The sequence below is a fragment of the Prionailurus viverrinus genome, chromosome A3 (assembly GCF_022837055.1).
Source record: "Prionailurus viverrinus isolate Anna chromosome A3, UM_Priviv_1.0, whole genome shotgun sequence".
Lineage (NCBI taxonomy): Eukaryota > Metazoa > Chordata > Mammalia > Carnivora > Felidae > Prionailurus > Prionailurus viverrinus.
Genome location: NC_062563.1, coordinates 54,674,771 through 54,694,787, shown reverse-complemented (window position 1 = coordinate 54,694,787; position 20,017 = coordinate 54,674,771). Strand labels below are relative to the sequence as shown.

The following is a 20,017-nucleotide window of genomic DNA, read 5'->3' as shown; positions in this document are numbered from 1 at the left end:
CCTTCTTTTTTCCTTCCTTCAGCACAGCTGTAGATAAAAAAATGACCCTGATTCCTAATGTGCCTGCCTAAGGTACAAATAGGACACAGTCAAGAATTTTTAAAACAGAGGAAACAGGTGGGTCAATCTTGGTAATTAGAACAAAGCCCTACTAGTCTTTGAAGCAGTGTGCGTCCCTTCCTCCATATAGTAAACAGTTCTCAGGGCGATGCAGTTTTTCAACTCCCTATCAGATATAACGATCAACCACAGAAAGTCTAGGGAATACACAGAAATCACCTGTATATGCAAATTGAAACTCACAGCTCCTCTGCCCCAGGAAATCACTGAAAAGCTCCCAAATCTTCCGTCTCCCTTATGAGGCTAAATGGTAAGTCACTCCATGGCCAGACCAGCATTTCACTCAATACAACTTTGGAATTGAGGATGAAGTCAAGCTCACAGTCCAGCCCAGAACCCTCAGAGAGGCAGCCCATGCAGCACCAATGTCGTGACTGAAGATGCCACCAGGGCTCACGGAGTGGTAACCAGGCTGCTGTGAGAGTCTAACTGGGGACAGTGGGCCAGAATCAGTATCTAAGAGTGTATAGCTGAAAACCAGTAAGTTTTGATTCTGTGATGTGCACCTTGCTTGAGCCCATTGTCACGGAAGGAAGAGGAGTTGTGCCCCAGCACTGATGCCCAGGTCAGGAGCTGATCCTGACACGTAGGGGCATCATCACTACCCCCCCCCCCCCCCCCCCCCCGTCCCTCTCCAGGCTCCCTCAATACCGCTTTCTTCTCTCTCTGGGACCTTCATATGCTCAATCCAAAGCTTACATTATTTCCCTTGACCCTTTTGCTTAGGGAGAATCAGACATGGTCCTTCATCCCCTTCTTTCTCATTTCCTGAAAATTTTTATGAAAATCATGGGGACAGAAATCAAAAGAATTCCAGAATTCTAGACACAAGCAAATAACAAGGTAAGAGAATTGTGCACCCGAGGCTTTTGGCTACCCCAAACTGTACTGCCCAGCTTAGGTCTACAGAAGTTCACTCCAGGTCTCTGTTTGCTCTTCATGTCTGCGATCACCGTTAGCGGCTCTCAAACCTCTCAGCTGTTCACCTCTGCCCAGGAAAAGGCGTATCGCACATTTCAGGCCAAAATAATGACAACTGAAATAAGAAACCTTCCCTGAATCCTCTCTTTCTCCTTGACACAGGGTCCATTCTAGCAATGATCCTCAGCTCCAGGAGTCTTCTGGGGATTAGCATGACAAATGAAACAGAACCACAGCTTCCTTAGCCTGGCCTCCAAGATTCGGTGGGAAAAACATGTCCAATTAAGAAAAAAAAAATCCCTAAGTGCTTTTGAAGGGCAGGAGAGTCTGGCTTTCCAGGGTTAGCTGTGGAAACAAGCATTCTGCCTGCTCATGTAGAGCCACCTGGCTTGGAAAGTGCAGTCGCTCTAACTTCCCGCATTGTTCTTCCATTTGTTTTAAAAGGAATAACAACAAAAAAATCCTAATGCTAAACCTTGAAAGAATTCTTTAAAAAAAAATTTTTTTTATGTTTATTTTTGATAGAGCACAAGTGGGGGAGGGGCGGAGACAGAAGGAGACACAGAATCCAAAGCAGGCTCCAGGCTCTGAGCTGTCAGCACAGAGCCCGACGCGGGGCTTGAACCCACAAACCGCAAGATCATGACCTGAGCAGAAGCCAGATGCCCAAGTGACTGAGCCACTCAGGCACCCCCCACCCCAAATTTTTTTTAACGTTTATTTTTTGAGAGAGTGAGACACAGTGTGAGCAGGGGAGGGGCAGAGAGAGACAGAGACACAGAATCCAAAGCAGGCTCGAGGCTCTGAGCTGTCAGCACAGAGCCTGACGTGGGGATTGAACTCATGAACCGTGAGATCATGACCTGAGCCAAAGTCGGTTGCTTAACCGACTGAGCCACCCAGGTCCCCCAAACCTTGAAAGAATTCTTAACAAAAGCAAAAGCTCTCAAAGTTTTCACTCAATGAGCCTCGCTTGCAGATCATACAACAAAGAGCACTGCTTTTTCTCCATCTGGTCTGTGCTGCCCAGAGAGGGACACGTGCAGACTCAGATCCTGGGTGAACGCTGAGAGATCTCTCCACGCTGCAGTTAGCATGCTACACACATTCAGCCCTGCTAGCTTAGCAGTTCTTAATAGCCACTCATCAAATTACATGTACCAACCTGGTTGTTTTCAGATTTTTCCTCTGAATTCTGCAGTATTTTTCTTCTTCTTTTACTTTGAGAGAGACAGACAGACAGACAGACAGACAGAGAGAGAGAGGAAGGCCGAGTCGGGGAGGGGCATAGAGGGAGAGAGAGAATCCTGAGCAGACTCCTTGCTGTCCGCACCGATCCCAACTTGGGGCTTGAACCCATGAACTGTGAGATCATGACCTGAGCTGAAATCAAGAGTCGGATGCTTAACCGACTGAGCCACCCAGGTGCCCCCCTACAGTATTTTTCTTAGCAATTCAATAATACACATGGAAAGCAGAAAACCAATCTTTAGAACTACAAGTGGGTTTCAATATTTTATTAAAATAGCATATATTTAACCACCGTTAACCAAGAATACGTTAACTTTGTCCCCCCCACCCCCACCCCAAATACGCAGCACAACACAGTAGTGATTTCGAATATCCTTGATCGTGATAACCAACAGAAGTATTTCAAAGTCCAGTTTGCAACTAAAAACGAGACCTTGGAAAAATTCTGAATTAAAAGAAACATAAAGCCCTCAAACAGAAATCTTTTATCTGCCTGAGGAATAAATGCCGGTGTGCCACCCAACTGACAACACTGCTTAAGTTTGCTTTTTTTTTTTCTTTATGCATAGTACAACGTCTCATTTATAAGTACCCACTTTTATAAATAAAATTGGCATTTTCACCCCATTTAATGTTCCTTTTCAGCTTCACAAAGAAACCAGTAAATAAAACTGTCAACGACAGTCACAACATATGCTCTCGTAGCAAGATAAAAAACGTGAAAATACGCAAAGATGCATCTACGCTATTTTACATAAAAAGACAGATTTTAAAAAGTGCAAGGCAAAATTTGCAGTTTTTGGAGGGGAGTTTTTAGGCACATCCATTTCTTTAAAGCAAGCTTCAGAATGAAATTCCAGTTTGTTCTTCATGACACCTGTTTTAAGTCTTTCCTTTAAAAAAAAAAAAAAAAAAAGAAGAAGAAGAAGAAAAGAAAAAAAATACATCCCATCAAGTGTGAAACATGGAGTCTCCCATCCCGAGAAGTGAGGTTTTCAGTTATGGCGTGTCCGTCCTTTTTTTATCCTTGCGGGCTTTGGTTTGGGGATGTATTGATTATTTGCCTGGTACTCAAGTTCTTTGCGGAAGTAGTGGATAGCTTTGTTTAAACCTTCCTCCAGCGGGACCTGTTTAAAGAGAAAGAGAACAGGAGACAAGGTCACTGTCAAGAAACAGCCTACCTTCCTGGGGAAGCAGGAAGGAAGTGCTGACATGGGGTCTGCCCTCTGGAGGCACACTCACAGCACCGTGCCACCACCCCGGATGCTGCTTTCACGGATTCAGCCACGTGCGTGTGCAAGTTTACAAGAGCAGGCTGCATCGTGGGCTCCCATTTCCCCCCGTAACAGAAGACAACATATGAAAGGAGAAGCCATGTAATAGCCTGGAGAAAACTCTACATCTTGTCTGCCCAACCACGCCAGCGCCCAAGAAAACCACCACGGGCCTTTGTCAACAGGGCAGCGTCGGGCCCGTGCACTCACCACGGGCTCCCATGCCAGCATCATCTTCGCTTTTCTGATGTCAGGTTTTCTTTTCTGTGGGTCATCCTGGGCTTCGGAGAGAAACTGAATCTCACTTCCACTTCCTGAATTGTTGCAGAAAAAAGAAAGGTAAGAGAATCACAAACCACTCTGGGTGTGACTTCTGCTATATGCCTCAAAGCAAAATCCCATCTGTGCAGTGAACAAGGGAGCACATCGCAGAACACATTTCTCACGGAGTCACTGAGCCACGTGAGGAACTGTACCTCTGGTCCTATGAGAGCTTGGTGAGAGGTGGTTACTCTGCCTCCACAGGCCTGAGAGGAAGGACAGGGCCTGTTCTAGCTGCCAGATCCAGGGCAGACCAGCCACCATCAGCGAACATAGCAGGCATGCCCACAGGGTCCGACTCCGAAGTAAGTAAAAATGGTGAATGGGGAGTGTGGTCATCTGTGATGCCGATGGCGCCAGTGAGCCACATCTGAGGCGTTCATGTGCCTCAGGAGTGCCTCACTGGAATTGGGCCGGCTGTCAACTCGTTTAACCAAGTAGAGTACAGGAGGAATGACCGTGGGCCAGTCCCGGGCTGATGCCTTATGGAAGACCTGACCATTTATTCACCTGCAGGTGTGAGCTCTGAGCCAACACATAAGCTGTCCAGCTGCCCTGCTGGGGAGATCACATGCAGAAGGACAGAGAACCTGGCTTGTCCCGCATCCTAGCAGGGCCCCTTCCCTGCTGGCCAGCAGAATGAAGCCACACCAGGGGCCATCAGCAAGACCTGCAGAAGAAATCCCCAGCGGAGGCCAGCCCCGATCACAGATTTGTGAACAAATAGGATGGTTGTTGTTTTAAGCCTCTGCAGTTTGGGCTGGTGTACTTACTACTCAGCCTTTCACAGAACCACAGAGGATCTTGTCAAAATGCAGATTCTTATCCAGAAGACATGGGTGGTGTGTGTGATTCTCCACTTCTAACAAGTATCCCATGGGCCCCACTTGGGGTAGAGGTTCTGAATGGTCTAGATCCCAGACAAGCTGTTATCTGAGTACATCCCTTCCCTACTTGGGTAGAGATGGGCAGACCCAGAGTGGGAAGGCAGGGGGAATAGAGCTAGGGGAGGCAACTGGGGCTGTGAGATCCTGCAATTTACGTCTGAGAAAGGTCAGCTCCCGTCCTGTACAACTGTCTGGAGCTGATTAGAACATGCTGGTAGATGACAGCCCCATGCCAGGAAGGACAGCCCTGAAGAATCAGCACACCTAAGTGTGGGGTCTGAACAGGCAAGGCACTTCAGAACATCCTATGTTAGGCTTACCCCAGGTCTAACCACTCCAGTCTAGTTGTGTCTTGACTCAAATTTCTCGATCAACCATGGAAAACAGACACCCCCTACGAGCCAGACTTCCCAGAGCTCCAGTAAGTGTGCCGAAGTGAGGACAGGCTTGCCCAGTGCACACTTGCAGCCCAAGGGCTGGCTGAAGATACACGAGCTTCTTACAGCTTTTAGAGTACGCCCTTGACTGGGGCTACTCCCAGTGTCTACGCTGCCTCCAGTGGGTGATGGCCAAGTTGGCCAGAGCTGTAAAGAGCTTGAAATCGCCAACAGGTTCTGTCAGAAACATGCAAGCTGGTGTCGCTCCCTCTTGGACCTCCAAAATACCCTTCTCATCACTGTCAGTGATGACTGTTTGGACACCAAACAATCGTCACCTGGGCAGCGCTCCACCAGAACCGTGTCTTGAGCCCTGGGAACAAGCGCTTCCTCCTGCTCCACCGCGACCTGCTGACGCAGCTGTGACCACAACCCATCTCCTTTCCCACGCCCCTTCGTCTTTATCTTCCCATTACTTAATTAAAGAATCAGAAAACAATTAAGTGTTCCTGATAAAGTTCTGCTTTTTATCCAATTCAATTAGCTTGTATTAATTACACATTTTTTAGTCAAGGTGTTATTAACTGATAGCGTGAGCGCTGCCAATTTCACTCAGCACGGTGTTTGTCCTACTTACCAACAAGGTTTTTAATTAACTGAGCAAATTCTAGGATTGTGTGTTCTTCTGGGTTCCCCTAAGGAAGAAACGGTTGCTGATTAGAAGTGTAATCCCAACAGCAGAGATCTCTACCACTCAAACTGCATGTAGATCTTCAAAGCATCCACAGGCTAACTCTGGCATCTTAGAAAGTCACCAGGCTCCTGCCTCTTCCTGTTTCATCAGGTGCTTAACTGATCGGGATGCTGACTAATCCCTCCAGCAAAGTACGAAATTGTACCGAGTACTGCTTTTGTCCTCCAGACTTTCTGTTAACAAGAACACCCATCAGCTAGGTCAAGAGCATCTAATAAGGACATGCACGTTACCTGGCCTAGAAGACCAGGACAATTTCCGTATCTAACGTTACTATAACTGCGTTGTCACTTTGCATAAAAGTTTGGTGCTGCAAATTAGCTCTCCTAAGACAATATATTTCCCTCTGGATGCACTGTGTTAACAACTTCAGTAATAATGAATTTGCAAACTTGCACAAGGAAGCTGTAACAGAAATGAAATGCACTCATGGATGAGGGCTCTGGGCAAGCCAGAGGGAAAGACTCGATGTGGTTTATAAAGTGAGCTTGCTTTTGGGGTCTTTAAGGAAAATCATTTTCTCCTTTTTCTTCCCTCACACATGACAGCAGCCACTGTCCTTCTTCCTTTCCTATTCCTGCTACTATCTATCTATCTATCTAGAGTGCACACGCACAAGCAGGGATGGGGGGTGGAGAGAGAGAGAGAGAGAGAGGGAGAGAGGGAGAGAGGGAGAGAGAGAATTCTAAGCAGGCTCTGTGCTGTCAGCGCAGAGTCTGACCCAGGGCTCGAACCCACAAACCATGAAATCATGACCTGAGCTGAAAGAGTTGGACGCTTAACCAACTGAGCCACCCAGGTGCCCCCCAATTCTGCTACTTTTATTTGCCACCTCCTCTCCATCACAAAGAGGCCACCATCAAGTTTGGCAATTTCATATCCTAAATACGCTGCACTCCCAACTTCCTGGTCTGGTCGAAGCTAGAAGGAAAGAGAAGCAGGAAGGGACCCTGGTCTTATATATGAGCACAAAGGAAGGACTAATTAGCAGAGTGGAGTGATAGGAACTTGGGAGGGAGGGGCCCTGTCTATGTCAGGACTACTGGCAGACATTTTTCAGACTTCAGGGAAGACAGGTTTCTATAAGAGATGGGAGTTCCCAAATGGCCCTGTGCAAAGCCACATAACCCCAGAAACAAAGAAGGAAGGAGCCGGGTATCTAAGACAAGATCGGTTACTTTAGGAGGGCGATAACTGACAACATGCACATTTTAAAGGGTCTGGAGCAAAAACCCAGGATGAGGGTGGCATGGCCTTTAAAGTATCAGGTAAGCAAACGCTCAAAAGACACTGAGGCTCACAAGACGTGTCTCATTCTATTTTTAACTTCACGTTTCTTCAAAAGTGCATGAAGGTAGCCCTACGTAGGCCCTTGCAGCAACTGGCCCCCATGATCGGTCAACAGCCAGACAAGGGAGTGATGACTCCATGTCTCCTATTTGGTCAGAATTCCCTCCAAACTCAGGGAGACAGGAAGTCTACAGCTTGACTGCTGGTTACAAAGAAAAGTACAAGGAAAGGTTTTTGAGGGAAGTGGTTTCAAGAAATAAGCAGGCATGACCATTCCTGTGCAGGAAGCAGGAAGAGGTGGTTTGGGAGAAGCACCTGAAACAGACTCCAAGTCTTGTCAAGGTGAGGCCATGGCTCCAAAGAAGCTACTGTCAGGGGCCATAGGCAGAATATCTTGAATGATGGACAGTATACACTGGACAAGATGGAACGAGGGTGCCTGGGGGTGGTCAGTTGGTTAAAGTGTCCAACTTCGGCTCAGGTCATGATTTGACGGTTTATGGGTTCGAGCCCCATGTTGGGCTCTGTGCTGACAGCTCAGAGCCTGGAGCCTGCTTCAGATTTTGTATCTCCCTCTCTGCCCCTCCCCTGTGCGCGCGCTCGCTCTCTCTCTCTCTCTCTCTCAAAAATAAATATTGAAAAAAAATTAAACAAGATGGAATGAAGCCATTCAGAAGACAGTAAGCAAGAGGATAGGGGGACTCCAGACATGAATATGAACTCTGGCTGAGAGCTGGGGAGGAGACTCAGAGGGTCTGACCTTGCCCTCCAAATCCTTGGAAAGCTACCACACTATAGAGCCATTAGACTAGCTGTGAATGGCCCCCATGCTGGGAAGTAAGGCCAGTGGTTAGCTCACAGATACCAAGATTATAGTTCCAAATATAAGGAAACTCTTCCTGCCAGTGAGAACTGGCCAGAGACAGAATGAAGTGCTCTGAAGGGAAGCACGTTCACCAAGCAGAAAACCATGGGGCAAAACCACCTTCTGATCCCTCCAACAGAGAGACTCTGGGACCATGGGAAGCAATGAAGGAAGAAGCAACAAAGGTGCTCGGGGCAGTCAGTTGAACTACAGATGTGATCAGAAACTGGGAAACTTTAACAACTTCTGTGATCTCTCACTTAAAAATGTCTTACAGAGAGTAGATTTATTATGTCAAACAACGGAGAAAGGAATGCACACAAAAAAATGTCCATCTACAGCCACAAAGGCTGTCACACATTTTTATTTTATTTTTATTTATTTATTTATTTAAAAAAAAATTTTTTTTTTCAATGTTTATTTATTTTTGGGACAGAGAGAGACAGAGCATGAATGGGGGAGGGGCAGAGAGAGAGAGGGAGACACAGAATCGGAAACAGGCTCCAGGCTCTGAGCCATCAGCCCAGAGCCTGACGCGGGGCTCGAACTCACGGACCGCGAGATCGTGACCTGGCTGAAGTCGGACGCTTAATCGACTGCGCCACCCAGGCGCCCCTGTCACACATTTTTAGACCCAGGCCATTCAGGATGACAGAGGTGGGTGAGTGTTGTTGTTGTTGTTTTATTAAAAAAAAATTTTTTTTAACATTTATTTTTGAGAAATAGAGTGTGAGCGGGGGAGGAGCAGACAGAGAGGGAGACACAGAATCTGAAGCAGGCTCTAGGCTCTGAGCTGTCATGACAGCACACAGCACGCCTCTGGGCTCGAACCCATAAACTGTCAGATCATGACCTGAGCCGAAGGCAGACGCTTAACTGACTGAGCCACCCAGGCGCCCCACGAAGGTGGGTGAGCGTTTATCATGCCATTCATCCATGCCTTGCAGACATTTTACTCCTTTGCAAACTCTTATTTTGTTTTGTGTTTATTTTTTCCTCTGTTATTCAGCAGGCAATACACACGTATGGCCTACGTGTGCTGCTGGGAAATATAGCACAGCCTGCTGCCCTGCATGGTTTTATAAAAGCACGGAACTCTAACATGACCTGGGGGGCATGGAAGGGGCGGACGTACTCACCAGGTTGACGGGGCTGCTGACGTTGCTGTTCATGAGAGCCACGAGGCCATTCACCAGATCGCTGGAAAAGACGGGAAGGCAGGGTCAGGCGTCACCTGCTATAGTGCCCAGGTGCCCTGCAGACCCACCCCATCTCCCGGAAGAAAACCAAAACCCAAATGGAAAACCAACAGTCAAAAGCAAAATCCTGCAAATCAGCAGCGTTGAGAATGCTGTACTCATGGATGATGACATGATGTCTGGGATTCGCTGTCAGTGTGTGGGGGACAGACGGCTAAACAGGATGGAAGCTGACTGATGGGCCTACGTGCTCTACTTCTGTGTATTTCTGGAACACTTCAATGATTAAGCGATAAAAATAAAATAGGCGTACACCCCAAAAGATGGTGTTTCTACAGCTTCTGATGAAAAGTCCATGTTTAATGTGAACCATGTAGCTGGTCCATGTGAAAAAGCAATGATTCAAAAAAAAAAAAATAAAAGACCCACTGAAATGAGAGCACTCCAGTATGTAATTCTCATACTGGCAAATCACAGATAAAGCCAAACAATGCAGGTTGAAATAAACCGGACCACTGCTGCCGCCCCTCAAACTTCACTTTGCCACCTCCCCCCGCCCCACCCCCCCAGACTCCTCGCATGGAACGGTCAGGGGATCTGGATGTTTCAGATGGATCGTGACCGACTGGGCCATGAAGGTGAAGAGAAGTAAGCAAACTTTCGCTTACCAAGGTTTGGTTCTTATTTTCAGAGGCTTTAAAGTGTGGCTCTGTTAAAAAAAAGTTACTTCGTAAAAATGACACCTCACTGTGGCACACAAGCACTTGTTCTACGTCTATTTTCATCGGCTGTGCTGCTCAGGAGATGTTTAAAGTTCTGCTCTGGTGATCCAAAGGCAGTCTATGTTGAAACCTTCCCCTCCTCCTCTGTCATTACCAGCAAGGAGCAGGTTGCCAGGGTCAATTTCCAAAAGAAAACCTGTTTTTGCTTTCCTTTTCATTGGGGGGAAAAAAAAATCTGGGGGGTGGGATATTTAGCAAACTATTTTCTGAATTTTTGTCTCTGACGATTGAGTATTTTATGTGAACATGCCTCAAGTCCGTTCCGCTCTCATAGGTCAAGCACAAATACAAGTAACTGCTGACTTTGGATGACTTTTCTAGAAACTGACAAAAAGTCACTTCATCACGATGGCAGTAATTATTATATTACATCACAACACGTCTCTCATGGCATCGGCCACTACATAACTCGTAAAAAGACGTTAAAAGCTGCCATTCCGTAGCATCCACAATCATTTTTTGAACTGAAGTGGGGTGGGGGAGGGAGGGCCCGCATTAAACTGGAAGGCAACGGACTCGTGCAGTCATCCTCGTGGCAGGGACACGCATCTTTTATGTAATAAGCTGGCAACTTTTAAGGTCAAAATTGCATAGATCACACTTTTAACCTGAAGCTCTTTGAAAGTGTCATTTTGACAAAGTGACTTAAAAAAAAAAAAAAAAAAAAAGCATGACTTTCTTGTGTGAATGAGGCTGTAACCTGACCGTGAAAACATCAGACCCAGTCATGCCAAGATGTGAATGTGTATGGTATGATCACCTGGACCTCAGAAACCATGAAATGTCGCTTCAGGGCAACTGTGGATTTTGGAAATTTAACTTAGTACAGTAAGCACAGACTCAGACGTTGCACATTTTTAACTGCAAAGTAAACAAATTCTCAGTTTCTAAAAAACAGCTTGGTAAAAATAGCAAAACTGTAAGTTATCTGCCTCAGCGGGGTCTTGAATAACAAAAATTGGAAGTCAGGAGCGCGGTCTGCCCGAGCTTGCTACAGCCATCGGAGCACACACCGTGGGCACGTTTGGTCCTGAGCTGGCATGGTGTCGGTATGTGCACCAATGAATTCTTAAAATATTTTAATCACTGGCAGAAGAAGTATGAGGCTATTTTAAATGAATTTTGTATCTGCTGCCTTTGAAATAATGAGCACGGCGAAAAAGATCCAGTTCTAACTGCTCTGTTACTGCACAGTCTCAATGACAGTTCACGAGCTGTCACAGCTGGAGACGTTTGGGGGCCACCGGTGAGGTGGCTCCAGGAAATGCCAGGAACTGCAGGACTCCCTCACAATGTGCACAGACTGGGGGTGGGCGAAGGCAGGTGGGATGAAAGTGTGTTATTAGGAAAGATGGTGCTCGATACCCAGAGGTCCAATTAAGATGGTCCGGATACAGAAATGTAGCATGATGAATTTTCTCTGAGCGCATGGTTCCTGGGGTAAGTGCTTTGAAATGAAAACAATCCTGAAGGAGTGGCTGCTGCAAATTTCCTGGTTAAATCCCTTCTTAAGAGTATCTGGGCAACAAAATGTACCAGTTATATTTTACTCCCAGGCTTTGTGTCCTGCTCGGCAAGACACTCAAGGCCAGGGAGCTTAAAAAAACAAAACAAAACAAAACAAAAAAAACAACCACTGACCATGATGTATGTTTATTCATAGCTTTCTTTTAGACTAAATGTGAAAATTAACAAATACTTTTGGGGGAAAAAAAAATCTATGGTAGTTGTTTTTATTTTTGTTTAAAAGACTTTTTTTTTTTTCCTAGAAGTTCTATTTTTCAAAGAGACTTCCACCCAGGACTCTCACATAATCAGACAAAAGTCTATGTGGTTGCTCTGGCCAAGATGGCCCAGACCTGTGCCCACCCCCCACCACCCCATCACCGCTGTAGCACCCCTGGGATGGCCTCGGGACACAACAGGAATAGCATTTTCCGAATGACAGGCATCCCAGGGTATTTGCATTGAAAAGTGAAAAATACAGGGTACCCAGATGCAGAGCTGGATTTTACGAGGATTTAGGATATCAGAAACTAATAAAGAACTCATAGTAACCATGTCATGTGGGAAAATATTTTGGTATATCCAACTGTTTATAAAGTACTCTCTTCCCAGAACCCAAGCTGCATTTTAAAATGTCACCAACTGAACTGACAAGAAAACTAGACATATGAGGATTAACAAGAAAACGATAAAAATTACCACGTGAGACTATTCAACAAAGTTCTCAAATGTGTTTTTTTCCGTTCCAGCATAAAATCTGACATGAGGACAGTCTACCTTATCTTTCCCTTAATGAGGACAGTCTCACCCGCCCCAGAAAGCCACATTTCAAATGGGTCTGATTTCAGCACCTGTAGGTTTGCTGGATGATTAAGGCCATCTCTCCAATTGGTGTGAACCGGAAATCAAGTCGCCCTCAGAACTGGGCAAGTTTCCCTATGAAACACTAGGTGGCAGTAAAAGATTAGCACATGAGTCATAAAAGTCTGGGACTTACTTGCAAAAAAAAAATTAAAGATTTTAAACGTGGGGCTTGAACTCGCAACGCCGAGGTCAAGAGTCACATGCTCCACCAACAGAGCCAGGCAGGCGCCCCTAGAATTTTAGCTTTTAAACAGAGAACCCCAAGGGCTTTCCATCTGAAAATTAAAATGGACTTTTAACCGAGCCACGACAGAGATGTGAAAATAATTAATGTATAAAACAGACACAGGCTGTTTGGGCCGCACCACCTCTGCCGGAAGCGGCCCAGCTGCCTTACCTGACGTACTGGAACGCTCTCGTCTGCGACCCGGATCCGTACACCTAGGAGGAAAGCAACAGTCAGGCTGCCCGAGAAAACCACACTGCAATGGGAAAACGGGGTTCCTGAGAACTCCAGGGGCACAGACTGACCTCAGAACTGACAGCGGAGGGGCAGTGATGCAACAACTCACTCTGTACTTCAAAATAATGCCCCAACACGAGAATGTGCACATACACACGTGTCAAGTCTGTCCTCCAGAGTCAGCAGCAGAAGGAGTTGCTTCTACTGCGGTCTTGTGATGGGTCATGGATTACGTTGGGTTCTGGGGCCTCTGCGTCCAGCAGGGTGACGGACACGCATAAGCAGTGAGCAGTACATGTAACAGTCCACCCCGACTGCCCATCAGAACAGCTGGTGCTCAGTCAGACCAGTCACAGAATCTCTGGGGAGGAGGCGGCAGGCACCTCGGTATGTTTACCACCAGTTCCCCAGGCGATCCTAATGTGCAGCCAAGTTTGAGAACCACCCAGGAAACTCTGGATAGGAGACGGAGGTGGAGGGAGAGAGGAAGGGGAGGGCTTTAACGCTCCATTTGTGTCCCCTGCATATCGTCATGTCTCCGGGCCTCCACTCGGTTCCTTTCCTCCACCGCTACAGACCCCCTTGTCTAAACGTCCCCTCCTTGTGACACTTCTCTGGCTCGTTCTCCAGGCCAGAATGAACGACTCTGCCCTTGATGCTCAGCCATTCACACCGTTCCTCTAGACTCTCTCTGCCACTCACACCAGCTTCCTAGGCTGTGGGCTCCTGGGCACAGGCGCCATGTCTGACTCACCCGTTCCCTGCTGTAGCACACACCACCCGTGCTCCACGAACATGTGCTGAACAGTAACCTTGTAATAAGCTCTGCAGTTTACAACCGCTTAGAATGAAGAGATGGACACAGAAGGCTCTTTGAAGCACCCCCTACAGTCACAGAGAAGGAAGGAGCCACAGGGCTTTTGTTTGCCTGCTTGCGGTGGGACGGTGGCAGTGGGGAGGACGAACCGCCTTCTGGGACAGCCTGATTTCCAAGCCGGAACAGAACAACACCGGCGCCTCCTGCCACAGGCCGCCTGATGCCAAAGAGGAACCGGAGGCCAAGAGCCCCACAGTCCACACCAGCCTCCTGGCCTTGCTTCCCAACAGGGCTATGCAGGGCTCGGGCCGCCGGACTGGAGAAGCAAATGGGAAGGGACAGGTAAAGGGAGAAAAGCATGCCTCACAGGCACCTGCCTTTTTCTTTCTTTAAAAGGTTTATAGAAGGCTGCTTGTCTTACCTGAATAAACATTTGCATATACCAACGTCAAAGGGGCATCAGATTGACCTACTGGGGCGAAGGCCCTCCCAGTGAGAAAAGCCCAGGGAACTGATTTAGGGAGCCTTCTGTCTACAAGACACAAAACATCGAAGAAAGAGGAGTGCACCTCTCCGAAGCAGACCCACCCTTTCCGGGCAGTTCTGCCTGAACCCAAAGCCTTGGTCTTGCTGGCCCTTCTGCTACATTTGGGCAAGTCAGAAAGGAAGCCTCGGGCCCAGTAAGTAGGAAGTAGAATTGGGAGTGGGGGAGGGCCATCCACTACTGCAATGCTGGCTCGTCCCCTTGGAAATCCACCTCCATCCGAGGGGTCCTGCAGGTGTGACGCCCATAGTATTTTTCGTACAACCTCATTACAGATGGGGTCATGGAAGCTCAGAGCGCTGCAGTGACCGGGATCCAGGAGAGCAAAGTCTACCCTGACTCCAAGTCCGGGGATCTTTTTCCTGCCCCATCGCATCAGTAATTTCAGAACGGCCTGTAGCTTCAGCTGTCAGCGATGGCCTACCAGTTGGCACTGAGCCATTCTCCCATGTCATTATAATGTGATCCGATTTAGACGACCCCCCTCAACCCGAGTGACCGCATCCTCGATGCATAGGTTTGTGGATGTGAAAGCTGTACTGTTGGTTGTCGGCCATGTACCTGCCGCTCCCGGCTTGCGGAGTCAACACGGAGGGTGCAGACACTCCTCTCTGCCTGCACCTTCCTGCCGCCCCTGGTCAGGTCCCTGCGACAGCGGGTCAGGTGGTCTGCTGCCACGTGCCGGCAACACGCACAGAAGCCCACTGCACGTGCAGAGCGGCAACGGCCTTCAACGTGCCTGGCTGCAGGCGTGGTCTCTACTCCCACGAGCCCTCCGTCCCCGTGACGGGACCCAGTGCCGCGGGCTGGCTAAGCCAGAGCCAGGGGCAGGTTAAGTGGGCTGCCAGCGTTAGGACTCTGAAGAATCACACCACACGCCTTCTCAACAACAGGAGTTAAGAGAATCGTGATGGCGACGCTCACAAAACGTAAACCCAGAGGGAAAACTCAAGCAAGCTGCGTCTGTTGAGTGTTTCGCACAGTGGCCTTGTTCAGAGGGCCCTCTCAGACGGGGCAGGGATGACCAGAGGCCAGGATGTCCTCAGGCACACCTCCCCAGCTGTAGGCACCTGAGTCGGCAGAGGCGGGGCTCAGTCTGTCTCCTTGAGACCCAGAGACTCAGCAGCACCCCCACCGCAGACACCTTCCACTGAGGTCCCACATGATGTCCAAGTGGGGTAGCAACTGGCCCTCGGAAAAGTCCCTGTTACAGAAGGAGGCAATGGGAGGACCCCTATGCCCAGGCTGTGGCAGGAATGCAAGGATCCCGGGGATCCCCCGTGCACAACTCTCCTGGATCCTGTCGATGATCGACTTTGAAGATGTGCTCCAGTGTGTGCACTTAGTTCAACTGCACTGTGAGCGGTGCCCCCGGACCCTTCTTCCCTTGCATCCTTATATAGTCCTATTGGATTTAAGTTTCTGTAGAGTATCGTATCCTTCATCTCTGCTTTGGTTTAAATCCGTCTCCCTATATACATCCCCAGTATTTATTAATACGATGACCTTGAATTCCTGTGTGTACAATTCACTGTGTGCAATGTGAAGAAATAAAGAAAGGGTGCACGTGTGAGAGAGAAGATGCTATGTGCTCCTCTCCCCAGCAAATACACCCACCCTGACCTCAGAGCACCCGGAGCCCTGCACACCCCCCGGCCCAACCATAAGGCACACCAGGGCAGGCACCGAATCTCACCCGCAGTCCTGACAACAAGCAGATAAGCAACAAATGCTACAACATGAACAACCCAGGGCCTGGTGAGTATGGCACAGCTCCCACGTCTGCCTAGTTTTCCTCTACGAGAAGACAGCAGGGCTTTTAGCAGCTCTGGCTTCGTTTCATGGAACGAGAGAAGAGCAAGGAGATTCAGGGTCCTGCTCAGTCTGGTAACGAGGGCTACGTGCAGGTCAAAGCAGAATGGAGATTCAGGAATTCCCAAAAGGGAGAGGTAAGCCAGTGGGCAGGGAGGCAGCCAAGAGCACAAGGAGCAGCACTACCAGGGAGCATCACAGGGGAGGGGGAGGAGCATACTGAACACTGCAGGGGAGCACCACAGGGGAGCACTTTGGGGGAACGCAGCAAACGTGGGGGGCATGAGGAGCACTGTGGGGCGATGGGGGTCATGGGGAGGACAGCCAGGGAGCATGGGGAGCACTAGGTAGCGAGCAAAGAGAGTAGCACAGGAAGCACTGCAGGGGAGCACAGAGAGCATGGGGGGAACACGCGGGAGTATAGCGAGCTCTGCAGGGGAGCACTAGGGGGAGCATGAAGAGCACCACAAGGAGCTTGTCAGAGAGGATAAGGAACACGGGGGGTGGTGGGCGAGGTATGAGGAGCCCTGCGGGGCAGCATGGGGCGCATGCATCAGCCCAAACCCCACTGCTGTGCCTCGTGCCTCTGTCAACGAAGGCCCCAAATCAGAGAGCACTTCCGATACTACACTGTGGATACAAACAGTGTATAAATAAAATGCAGACTTTGGTCTCAGAAGTAGGGTTTCTCCAAAATTTCCCTTAGGAAAACAGCAAGAGTTTTTAAAAGATACAGACTGTGACTCAAACCCCAATTCTTACACATCCAGAAAAAATCAATGTCATCTGCAAGTTGGAATAAATCACAGGAAGGTGGCAAGACAGAATTAAACCCCACTGTGAACGTGTGTATAGGTCACATGTGAGCAAGCAAGTGCTTAAACTGAATGAACTCAAGTCTCTTCAAAATAAACTTAATAAGCTAGCCCTCCTCAAGCCATACTCAACTATTTTCTAAACTTTCTGAACTGGACTGCAGGATTTTCTGAGCTTCTGTGTGCTCAAGCTAGACAGAACAGAGCTTCTGTGCGTGACTCACAGAACTCAGCAAAATATTCCGAGTCACCCTAACAGAGGTCTAGGACTCAAGGCGGGGACAGGTCCAAAGAATGGTATTTGCCCAGAGATAAGATAACAAAAGACTTCAGGGAAATAGCAGCTGGAAGGCGGGTGACCACAGTAACCCAGCTTGGAAAAGGGAAGGCAAGATACTAAGCTGCTACAAATGAGATCTTTAGTCTTACAAAGAACTTGCTGGCAATGAACAGGAAGGGAAAGGATGGTTGTACCTCCTCATCAACCAAAGTGTTCCCCAAGATGGGCTGGACAGAGAGTCATGACACATGACCTCCTCCTCCAAGACTTCTCCACAGAGCCATCTGACGAAAGAAGAGAGGCTATCTCAACGGGGCAGCAAAGGACGAAAAGTTTAGCGACTCCATCAAATCACTAAAGGGAAATAGAATGCTGTGTGACAGGAGGGACCAGACACTTCTGAAAAGCCTCCCTGAGGACTCCTGCCACCAGAGGCGCCTAGAAAAGATGGAACGCGGCGTGTTTTGGACTCGTCGCAGTCCTGCTCGGCACCAGTTGTCCTGCTGCCGGGTCCCTGGCACAGAAGCTCTGGTGGCGAGGAGACAACACATGAGTTACCACCATCTGCCCACAATAGGTGCTTTCTTGGGCAGGCGAGGACTAGCTTCCCACCTGACACTTGGAGCACTGGCTGCAGCCCAGAAGGCAATCAGTCAAGAAGCTGTTTCTCAGAAAGCTTTTAACAGTTTACTCTGCAAACAAAGCAGCTCTGATCTCGGGTGTGAAGATAGTCAGGCAGGGCAGTGGCTAAAAAAGCTCCGGGAGTGTCCCTGAGGGTGAGGAATTCTCAACCAAGCAGCTGGACTTGAGGGGTCCCCGTGCAGGAACCTGGGGGGCCCAAACAGCAGGCAGAAGAAGAACACGGAGGAGAGGCAGCTTAGCTTTCAGTAACACTGAGACCACTACTTCCAGAACAAGCCCCAGAGCCCTTGTGCTCATCACAAAGGCAAGCAGCCACTATAAACCCAATCGTTAGCTTGACCAGCACTCATCACACGCCTCCTGGGCACCAGGCACTCTTCTGGCAGCTGGGGACTCGGCCATGAATGAAACTAGTTCCTGATTCCAGAGCTGACACTCGAGAGGGGATTGGTGGCTGGAAAAATAATACTTCAGTCAGTGACCAGTGCAAGGAAAACAACAGAAAACATGGTTAGGAGGAAAGAGTGGCAGGTGGGTGTCATTCCATATAGAATGGTCCAGATGAGAGGATGATTGAACAGGGAGATGCCTGGAAGGAACATGCTCCCTGGAAAGGTAGAAGCAAAAAGCTGGGGTTGCAGAGCAGCGGGGCAAAAAGCTGGGGTATGCAGGGAGGCCCGTGAATCACGCTCTCAGCAGGTGAAAGCTCTCGAGCTTCTACTTATCTTTAAAGGCTCCCCTGGCTGCTGGGCAGAGAGCCCCCGACAGGGAGAATGAGCGGCTGGAAGGCCAGGGCAATAAACTGGGAGTGTGTGGCATGAGGGCCAGGGGCACTGACAGAAGAGGCAGACGGGGCCGGATTCTGGATCTCTCTAGGGCAAGACCACCAGGCTGTGCCAATGGAGTAAGAAGGAGAGGAGCCAGGGTGTCCGCGGCGTGGCCATCTGCAGGCCCCGAGGCTTGGAGCCAGCAGCTGGTAAGTGGGAGGGGGGAGCAGGTGTGTGGCACCCTGAGAAAGGGTTTGGATTCACCTCTCTCCCGCATATGTGCAGCAAAAGTCACCCACAACATGTGTCTTGCCCTGGATCAGGGGGCACATCATCTTGTAACAGGCTCAGCATTTTGTTCTGAATAGGCAGTGGTGTAGCCAACCTAGCCAAGAAGAAATAGGAGCACCACAGGGAACAGCGATCGAGAGCAGAGGCTCCGGCTCAGACTGGCAGCCGCTGTCCAGCCACATAAGCTTGGGCAATTCCTCTAACCTCCATGCTTCGGTCTTCCCAGCTGGACAGTGGACTAATAGAACCTGCACCCCATACATCTGTCGTGAGCACTGAGTGACTTAATGGAGCTTCAGTCTCCTCATCTGGACAACAGGCTAATAGAATCTGCGTCCCCCACATCTGTCGTGAGCACTGAGTGACTTAATAGATGCAAACGTCACTGAATAGGAGACGGTAAATTTACTCTATTGAGAGACAGATGGATGGATACGTATGTACACAGAGCTGTAACGTTCCCCCCGGAATCCACTCAGCTGATAAGCAAACCATCCTGCAGTTTTCAGAGTAACCAGACCCTTATCTACCCTGGATGTCCACCAAACACTGAGCATGAAAGGACGCAGAGGCTACAGGGCTGGAAGATGTGAGGCAGACAGGAGGAGGAGGAGGAGGAGGAGGAGGAGGAGGAGGAGGAGGAGGAGGGATAAAGGAGGCAGGAGGGCAGAGGAGCAGGAAGAGGAGAGGAAGAGAGAACTGAGGATTGAGCAAAACCAAAGAAAACCATCTGAACTGAATCAGCAAACCCCACATAGAGCAGGCGAGAGCCACTCCTCCCTGAGGTGGTGACAGGGGGTGGTGGAGATTAGCTACCCATCCTGATGCCACAGGGGTGTCAGAGGGCATCAGGCCGCTGGTGCTCACCTGTACTCTACCCTTGAACCACTGACCCCAAACCACCAGGGTCCTGAAGCCTCCCAGGTTGAGTGCAACCAGCAGAGGGAGTATGGGCGTCACCATGACAACTGCCAAGACTTGCCCCAGGCACCTCACTTAGCAACCTGAGGGTCACTGAGGACACACACAGCCCTGGCTACAGCCGGAGGGCCAGAACAATGTCCAGAAAGGTGGTTGCTGGCAGGCTGGTGCGGCCAGACATACCCCAGGGCCCGAGCAGCATGGACCAGGCTGTAGCCCGCACACTAGACTATCTGTGCGCCTGGAGAACAAGC

At 49.1% G+C, this 20,017-nt stretch overlaps 1 protein-coding gene across 2 annotated transcripts in view; it reads right to left on the bottom strand.

Moving 5' to 3' along the window:
- Nucleotides 1–2,850: 2,850 nt before the first annotated feature.
- UXS1 (UDP-glucuronate decarboxylase 1) overlaps nt 2,851–20,017 on the bottom strand; it is a 96,755-nt gene continuing 79,588 nt past the window's right edge. For both annotated transcript variants that reach the window (XM_047852846.1, XM_047852847.1), the window contains exons 11-15: nt 12,809–12,852; nt 9,200–9,260; nt 5,789–5,846; nt 3,777–3,880; nt 2,851–3,419 (exon numbers count right to left, since the gene is read on the bottom strand). In XM_047852846.1, coding sequence (XP_047708802.1) covers nt 3,288–3,419; nt 3,777–3,880; nt 5,789–5,846; nt 9,200–9,260; nt 12,809–12,852 — 399 coding nt within the window. In that variant the 3' untranslated portion in view covers nt 2,851–3,287. The remainder of the gene's footprint in view (nt 3,420–3,776; nt 3,881–5,788; nt 5,847–9,199; nt 9,261–12,808; nt 12,853–20,017) is intronic.